Raw genomic sequence first — 8,748 nt, forward strand, 5'->3', positions numbered from 1 at the left:
CTTTGGTGTTTGTGGAAAAAAAACAAGTTGTGTTCCGGCGCCCAAACCTTTTAACCAGGCTCTGAGTGAATGTAAACTTGCGACAATGTTGCAATGTTGGTTTTTACAGCTGTACCTGATCGAGAGAGAAACTTGTACATAATTATACAAAAATCCTTTTTTTTACAGAGTTGGTACATATTGGCACATGGAGGCGTGTAGAGTGAAAACAAAGTCCATCATGTGGAAGCAACCGCCCTGATTCAAATAGACGTTTGTCTGCTGGGAGCATTGGCTCAGTGGAAGTGAATTTCTGGACAACTTGCAGACATGACTTCTTAAATTAACCTGCGGTCCCCCCCCCCCCCCTTAACTTATTAACTGAAATTGTGTGTTCCTGTACCCCATTGACACTAATATTGTACCTTTTTTTAATTTAAGAAAACTAAAAACCAAACTAATTGTGTTTAGTCCGACAGTAGTGAAGGCACCAGAGGCCGCGCCTGCTGTTCTGCTGCCGGGGCACAGTGGGCACGCCTCGGTGAGGGCTGCAGCAGCGGGTGGTGAGCAAGCAAGAGTTCAACTGCTGCACCAAGTGGGTTTTTCAGTTTTAAAATGGGCAAAGTTGCCTTTATCTCGCTTTTAATTGCTGCCATAGCGGTGTTTGTCGGGGAAAGAATTGTCAATCTAAGGTAATGCACAAACTCGTGCACACTTTCTTTCGACACGAGCAGTAAACTTCAGTAAGTTCTGTTGGGTCACCTGTCCTTACTTCACCCTTATTACTGCAGGAAATGGTCGCTGGCCACCCGGGAACTCGAGCAGAACCACCTCCCCAACTGTGCTCTGCTCCCAAACCTGAGTCAGTAGGCTTATAACTTTTACATCTTCACTCATTAAAATGTGAATACTAAACGTGTGAATTCAACTCTTATCAGATCATGGCTCCGAGGACATCACGATACTTGGAAACGGCCTTGCTTTTATCAGCTCGGTAAGAGTTTTTAAACAGCTACTGAAGCGGCGTAATCAAACCAAATGACACGGCCTGGTTGCAACATTCTGGCACTGACTACACTGACCAGTTTAGGAGCCACAGCTCTAGTCTAAGGCCTTGACAAGATTCAATAGTAGGCTACTTTTTAAGTAGGTGTGTTCCATCTCAAGAAGGTAGCTTATTTGCCTTTTTTATTTGGTAAGAATTTGAGCTCCACCGTGAAGTCTACTTATCCAGATAGCACGAGGAACCTGCTGAGAAAGCCTACTGAGAAAGCCTACTGACCAGTCACATGTGAAGTTATATAACATAAAGAGCTCATTACTAAAGTGGGCAAATTTTGTAGCCTATTAAATGTATAAATTCTAAAGATTCAGCTATTAACATTTACAAATGCAACTTTAAATATCTAGGCTGTTTTAACTTGATAATTCATGTTTGAGACGATCCTCACTTTTTTGATCAACACTGTCGTGCATTTGTGTTCTTCTCCAGGGTCTCAGGTACCCTGGCATGCCTGTCGCTGACACTGTGATGGGAAAAATGTATGCCTTGGATCTTAATGAACCGAGACTGAAACCAACAGAGCTGCGAATGCCAAGGAACTTTGATTTACAGTCATTTAACCCTCACGGCATAAGTGTATACACTGATCCAAATGGTAATATGTTAAAATACTTTTCATCCAGAAATAATACAATGTGGATTTTTGTTTTCTTGCTGTAAACTATTTGTCCTTGCAGATGGCACAGTCTATCTATTTGTCGTCAATCACCCGGAGCACAAAACCCAAATAGAGCTGTTTAAATTTGTGGAAGAGGATTACTCTCTTGTACACTTGAAAACAATCAAACATGAACTTCTGTACAGGTAAATGAGAACACCATATGTCAGGATGTCAAGATTATTTGGTTAATGATGATTAGCCTATTCATGGTCACAAAGTAAAAATAAAAAATGGAGAACAGCGATGTATTGGACGATGAAAATGAAAGGGAATATTAAAATTATGATAATTTATCTCATAGTAATGATGTCCTACAACTATATGATGTAAATATGATCTGTTTTTTACTAGTGTCAATGATATTGTTGCTGTTGGAGTGGAAAGCTTCTATGCCACCAATGACCACTATTTTGTGAATGAGTTTATGAAAAGCACCGTGGAGATTCTTCTGGCACAGCCCTGGACCAATGTTGTATACTACAGTCCCGAAGAAGTGAAAATGGTCTCTGACGGATTTCACTTTGCAAATGGCATCAACATTTCTCCAGACCAAAAGTATGTACTGAACCTTTTAAGTTGAGCTAAAACAAGCAACACACCCATTGGCTAGAATTAATTACTAATCTGTTTTATTCACATTACAGACATGTGTATGTAGCTGATATACTTGATCATAATGTGCATGTTTTGGAGAGGAAGGAAGATAATGGATTAGTGTTTGTAAAAGTAAGTACTATTCCACTCCGAAATCAAAGTATAGTTGATGTCTGTAGAAAACAAACTGCCTGGATATCCAGGTTAATGGGAGCAAGATCCAATTGGATGATAATTGCATGTTCAGAATCAGAATCAGAATCAGAAGACTTTTATTGCCATAGTCTGTGAACACAGTTCACAAACTAGGAACTTGATACGGTGAAAAAGTGCAACATAAACACACTGAATAAATACAAATACAAATAAGAGCATGCACAAAGTTAAAAAGATATGCTTAAAAAAATCAAATGAAATACTTAAAGGGAAAAAATATGTACAATAGCAGCATCAGAACAACAGTGCAAAGTGGCTTATTAAAGTGACCGGTGTTATAAAGTGTCCAGTTTAGTGCAGATATTATAGAGTGTTCATGAGACAAACAGCAGAGGGGAAGAAACTGTTCTTATGGCGAGAGGTTCTGGTCCCAATGGACCGTAGCCTCCTGCCAGAGGGAAGTGGCTCAAATAGTCCATGTCCAGGGTGAGAGGTGTCAGCTGCTATACGGCCTGCTCGCCCCCGAGTCCTGGAGACGTACAGGTCCTGTATAGATGGAAGGCTGCAGCCAATCACCTTCTCAGCAGAGCGCACAATGCGCTGCAGTCTCTGTCTGTCCCTGGCAGTGGCCCCAGCGAACCACACAGTGATGGAGGAGGTGAGGATGGACTCAATGATGGCCGTGTAAAACTGCACCATCATCTGGACTGGCAGCTTGCGTTTCCTCAGCTGCCGCAGGTGGAACATCCTCTGCTGGGCTTTCTTGATGAGGGAGCTGATGGTCGGCTCCCACTTGAGATCCTGGGTGATGCAGGTGCCCAGGAAGCGGAAAGAGTCCACAGTCAATGGGCAACTTCAGCTGTAGAAGTTGCCCATTGACCCAAGCAGTGTAGTATTGGATGCAGTAATGTGTAACAAAGTTGTTAACAGAATAAATAAAGGTTTACTTCAATACTAGTCACTGTGACAACTGCTCTCACTACAACTTGTTTGCAATTTTGAAGGCTCAGTTTCTTTATTTTTATAATTTATAAAGTATAAAAAAGTTTTACTCCCTACATTTGAAGATTTAAGTACCAGTAACACTGTTTTTATTTAAGGATGTGTACAACCTAATTTCTGTCCATGTAACTTCAGAGTGTAAATGTGGGATCTCTTTGTGACAACCTTGAGGTGGACCCCAAAACTGGAGATGTGTGGGCAGGTTGTCACCCCAACGCATGGAAGTTGTTTCTTTATGATGTCAATGACCCACCAGGGTCAGAGGTGAGTCATAGTACTTTGTTTTCTTTGACCTACATTTTATAACATGAGGAACACTGAATTGCTCATTTGCTCTTAGGTTATCCAAATCCAAAACATTCTCTCTGACGAGCCAGTAGTGAAACAGGTGTATGCTGATGATGGTAAAGTCCTACAGGGATCATCTGTTGCAACCCCTTATGGGAACAAGCTACTCATTGGTACTGTGTTTCATAAAGCGTTGATCTGTGATCTGAAGTAGTACAACTGACTGTGAACCTGTTATTCAAGCTAAATCAAAGTTACTCAGGTAGAAGAATTCTATTTTGAAATTCATCCACTTCATAACATGAACAGCAAACAGATGCAGGTTGTAAGAGAAGTTGAGTAGGTGTGCTTTTCAAAATTCTAATTAATTTGAGGAGTATTGAATCTTGTTTCTTGGGGTTTGGTTTATGTAACAGGATTTATGTTTATTGCACATAATGATCTATGGTGTTTTGTGTATTAAAAAAAATACTGGTTATTAAGTGGGGTTTGGTGATATGTCTGATCTACTACCACCTCTACAGAATGTTTGGGATGGATACTTTTGTAACTGACACATTTTAGATTCTCATTCTTAAAAATATGCTGTATGATGTGATGATGGGTGTGATGTATGGTGTAATAAAAGGCTGTTCTTAATATACACATGTTTTCATTATTCACAAATGATCATACAAGTACTTGCTTAGTGATTGCGTTAGCACACAAATAATTGAATTGAATGGGAAACTTTTACCGCATATTGTAAGTGCATAAAACTGTTACCTATATTCCTGAATTGTGGATTTATTGTGACCTGATTGGCCAAAGATACCATTAAGTTTTTTTTTGTGTATAATTACTTTACATACTTGAAACTTGACAAAAAATAAATGACATCTTTAAGATGGGCTCCAAAGTGCAACCAGTTTGGGCACACCTAAAATTTTGCCACCATGCGCACCATGCTCCTCCTCATCACATCCCATTTTTTTCTCCTCATTAGAAATCTGGATTAAAATTAAAATTTATTGTTTAATTGACAACTAAAAAAGTTAATTCACTTGCTATTGGGCATTTTTCATTTGTTTGTGAATATTAAAATTATGTTTCGTCTCATAGTAATTGTAATATTACTGAAATGTATTATTGTGACATGCTACAAGCCTATATAATGGAAATATGATCTGATTATTTCTTACTAGTGTCAATCAATTGTTGTTGGAGTGGAAAGCTTCTACACCACCAATGACCAATATTTTGTGAATGAGTTTGAGAAGCATTGTGGAAGAAAATAAAACTAGATGGCAAAAGACATTAAAGATCAACTGTTGAAATTGAAAGAGGAGGACTCTGCACTTACTATAGTGAACTGTAAAGATCCTTAACAGCACAGACCTTTCACTCTGACAAGCTGAAGTTAATATTTATTTAATAGCAATAATAATTTCATTTATAGGCTACTAACTCTTCTGCATTAACTTACATAATAACTTAATCTTATTTGATCAAAGAAAACAACTTTGAATGAAGTGTGTAGTATAAACTTTGAATGTTTATACCACACACTTATTAAAGAAAATGAATTGCAAAAGAACTAATCACATCATTTACTTAACACTTATTGTTACTTCATTACCAGTCAATTAACATTCCTACCCTTACCTATGGTCGCCTCAGGATGTCCCCAGGAGAGCTGGTAGAGGTATGTGTGGAAAAGGCCCCAGATAAAGCGGAAGAAAAAGGTAAAAAGGTTTCTTCAATAAGCGTAGAGTTTTGGTGCACCCAAATCATGTTCTGGTGCACCCAAATGAAAATCTTGGACACACTGTTGCACCCAACTCAAACTGTTAGTCTGGAGCCTGGCCTTTATTTAATACACAAATAGATAACATGATATACATATTTTAGTGCACTGTTGAAGAATTTGCACAAAATAAAAAAAATACAGCTCTAATTGATATATTTTCAGCAAAATGAAAAAATAGTGGTGAAACTGTAAACAAAAGATTTGAAATGTGTGGTAAAGAAATGTTGGCACGTAATACAAGTGGTACCAAACATACTACACTGCTTTGATTTATCATTAATGCCTGCCACATTCACCTACTTTATACCATGTTGTCACCCTTTTCCTTCTTTATTAAGTAACAACTCAGTTTCAGCAACTTTACTGATTGTAAACCTTGACTCAGCGCTACTGGGAAATTGTATGTTCTGTGTATTTGCAAGCTCTACATTGGTTGGCACTGTAATAAATATGCCCTCTTTTTCCATATCTGATTCATTGTTGTTACCTTTCTCATTCAATTCTTTATTTTCACCATCTGCATTGAGGTTCTTATAACCCTCTTTTATTACTTTTGCAGACTGTGGCACATTAAGAAACAGCTCACTAATGCTCTTCCTTCGTTTCTGTCGTGGAGACTCCTCAAGAGTCTGGATGTCAAGAATGTCACTGCAACTTTTGGAGCGGTTAATGTTCTCCGGAGGTTTGGGTTTCTTTGCTTGATGTGCTATCTGTTTCATAACGGTGTTGTAATCGTCCTCATTGGTTTCAGACAGAAAGTTGAAGATATCTATGACAGTCGGCCTAATTTCTGGGACTTGTTTTTCTTCTTCTGATTGTTTTTCTTCTTCGTGATGTCGATGTCTACGTTTCCTCAACACTTTGTGGGCCTTTACAACCATGTGCACATTCCAGCTGAAGAAGAGGGATAGCCAGGCCAGCCCCATGTAGATCCACAGCTCTGCGAGCACTCGATACAACCGTGGGTAGTGGATGTTGGGATTGACGCCTGCAACGTAGTCTCCAAAACCGACAGTAGTGAGTGTGATGAAAGAGAAGTACAAGCCTTCCAGATAAGTCCATCCTTCCATTGACATGAACACAAGTGGAGGCATCAACAAATGCAAAATAAGCCCCCAGAGCAGAAAGCACACTGTGCACGTTAACTGAACCTTTTTCTGCAACACAGAATCATAACATGAATGTTGAGACAATGCGCTGTGTAAAAATGCATTTACAATAGATCAATGAAAAATCCTATAACAGGCCTACCACTTTTCACTATTTTGTTTATGAAAAACACCGTGGAGATTATTCAGTCACATCCACAGGACAATGTTGTATACTACAGTCCCGAAGAAGTAAAAGTGGTCTCTGATGGTTATTACTTGATAATTTCTTTTCTATCATTTTTACAATCCCAAGCATGTACTTAACATTTTAAAATTATGAAAAGTTACAAAAAGGCATAACGTCATAAAGGAAATTACAGAAAATCTGGAGTAATTTTGTAATATTTTTCACTCAGAGTTTTTTCAGTCATTAATACATAAGAATATAACCACAGTCATAATATAACAAAGATTTACCACTGAGACCCCTCTGCGAATGAGGACCTGGGACAAACGTCTGGCCCGATCTCCGAAGAAGGAGCCCAGCTGACTGATCCAGACCAAACACAGGGGGATCCCACACAAACCGTATAGTATGCAGAACACACGGCCGCCCTCAGTTTTCGGGGCAACATTTCCATAACCTGCATCAACAGAAGAGGATGGAGAAGGAACCGTGTTGTCAGTGTAAATATTTGTATTGACAATAGTCTATAAATTGAAATAATAGTAGTCTGAGATGGAGCAGTTCATTCCACTAACCTATTGTGGTGACAATAGTAGCAGCAAATATGACAGAGTTTCCCCAGTCCCATGAGTTCAGCTGCTTCTCCCCAGTGATGGCAACACCTTGCCCTGCAGCTTCTGCAACTATCTGAAAAAGAGACAAAAGAAACAACAAAGTACAGTATATTCATTTTCTTGGTAGAGGAATTTCTGTCCTGAAAACAAGAGCAACAACATGACACGCCTCATGCAGACATTCAAAGTGGTGAAGGGGCATGCGCACTCTTGTTCATACCTCAGGGCACTTTGTATGTAACATGTAACATCACAGTAATTACACGTGCATCCGCTGGTCCTGGACCTGGCTCTTTGTTTTCACTTCTATACCAGGTAAACTGGTTTTGAAGTTTTCAAAAGTTAAAAGTCTAAATTGTAGCGAACAATTAAAGTATTAGCTATCGTAGCCACTACAGCCATAAAACACTACATACTGCATTTGTGTGTTAATGACGGTCTCGTGTAGACCTATACACTACAATGTTACAGTGTAAACTCTCAAATCTGATAGGAGATGCCTGACTCACAATTAACTCAACTGCGCCTTTTCTTATCGTTATAAGAAAACGATAAGACCTACCTCCAAAATCTCTTCTAGAGCTTCTTTGGTCAAACATTCGTATTTTCTGAGGATATGTTTCTTGTCAAGTTTATACTTCTTTTGGGCTGATTCCCAGTTTGGCTCTTCAAGAATTTGAAAAATTGCAGCACCAATGGATAGATAAAAAATAATACATGCTGTCAAAAACGGACCTTTATCGGCCATAGTCTAACTTTAGTCATAACTTTAGGTTCGAGGAGCTCATGTTCCCACACAGGCTGGCGTCATCTCACGCGTCCTGTGCTTCCTGGTACAGTGGAAGGTTGTGGTTGGGTGTCTCCAACTCACGGTAGGGTTGGGATCAGCGCTGAAGTAGACTTTCTACGTGGTAACTTCGAATAACAACTGTTGAAGTTTAAGTTTTTAGGAACATATCATACAGGAATGTATACATAAAATAAACATGAGCATTCCCCTCTGTTTGCGTTCAGGCTACAGATTCAGGTAACTCAAAGAAGTCAACTTTTTGGCGGCCCCCCTTTTTTTTTTCTTCTTTTTTTTTTTGGGGGGGGGGGGGGGGGGGGGGGGGGTCAAAACAGGTTTATGCTTTCTCAAAAGCACGAAGCTTGCTTGCTTGTGTAAAATAAAAATCACGTGGCCAGAAGCCTGGTAAATAACATTCATAAGATCCACTGAATGCATAATTGGAAATAATAATGTTAATACTTAATGGGCAGATTCGTTTATAATTGAGTCCACATCTTAGGCTACACAGTGGTGTAAACTGGCTTGCTAACTATG

The 8,748-nt window shown here is 39.2% G+C and overlaps 2 protein-coding genes across 2 annotated transcripts; one reads left to right on the forward strand and one right to left on the reverse strand.

Moving 5' to 3' along the window:
* The first annotated feature begins 239 nt into the window (after window positions 1–239).
* Window positions 240–5,585, forward strand: LOC117383370 (serum paraoxonase/arylesterase 2-like). Its single transcript, XM_033980532.2, has 9 exons — window positions 240–671; window positions 771–841; window positions 918–973; window positions 1,472–1,637; window positions 1,720–1,846; window positions 2,055–2,258; window positions 2,348–2,429; window positions 3,591–3,719; window positions 3,796–5,585. Exons 1-9 carry the CDS (start codon window positions 595–597, stop codon window positions 3,955–3,957), a joined length of 1,074 nt encoding a protein of 357 aa, XP_033836423.1. The 5' UTR covers window positions 240–594; the 3' UTR covers window positions 3,958–5,585.
* A 223-nt stretch (window positions 5,586–5,808) lies between these two features.
* Window positions 5,809–8,264, reverse strand: LOC117383367 (potassium channel subfamily K member 5-like). The gene is made up of 4 exons (XM_033980530.2): window positions 7,987–8,264; window positions 7,386–7,497; window positions 7,101–7,267; window positions 5,809–6,689 (listed from the first exon to the last, which is right to left on the reverse strand). The coding sequence occupies exons 1-4, from the start codon at window positions 8,170–8,172 to the stop codon at window positions 5,847–5,849; spliced, it is 1,308 nt and encodes a 435-aa protein (XP_033836421.1). The 5' UTR covers window positions 8,173–8,264; the 3' UTR covers window positions 5,809–5,846.
* Between the last annotated feature and the right edge of the window lie 484 nt (window positions 8,265–8,748).

This window comes from Periophthalmus magnuspinnatus, chromosome 16 (genome assembly GCF_009829125.3).
Source record: "Periophthalmus magnuspinnatus isolate fPerMag1 chromosome 16, fPerMag1.2.pri, whole genome shotgun sequence".
NCBI classification, from domain to species: domain Eukaryota; kingdom Metazoa; phylum Chordata; class Actinopteri; order Gobiiformes; family Gobiidae; genus Periophthalmus; species Periophthalmus magnuspinnatus.

Bases quoted from the DNA above. Each gene is read 5' to 3' on its own strand.
- LOC117383370 (XM_033980532.2), top strand. From the start codon at position 595: ATGGGCAAAGTTGCCTTTATCTCGCTTTTAATTGCTGCCATAGCGGTG. The intron at 672-770 runs GTAATGCACAAA...TTATTACTGCAG, and splicing joins GAAAGAATTGTCAATCTAAG to GAAATGGTCGCTGGCCACCC. The intron at 842-917 runs GTCAGTAGGCTT...AACTCTTATCAG, and splicing joins TGCTCTGCTCCCAAACCTGA to ATCATGGCTCCGAGGACATC.
- LOC117383367 (XM_033980530.2), bottom strand. From the start codon at position 8,172: ATGGCCGATAAAGGTCCGTTTTTGACAGCATGTATTATTTTTTATCTA. The intron at 7,498-7,986 runs GTAGGTCTTATC...TCTCTTTTTCAG, and splicing joins CTCTAGAAGAGATTTTGGAG to ATAGTTGCAGAAGCTGCAGG. The intron at 6,690-7,100 runs GTAAATCTTTGT...TCTGTGTTGCAG, and splicing joins TTCGCAGAGGGGTCTCAGTG to AAAAAGGTTCAGTTAACGTG.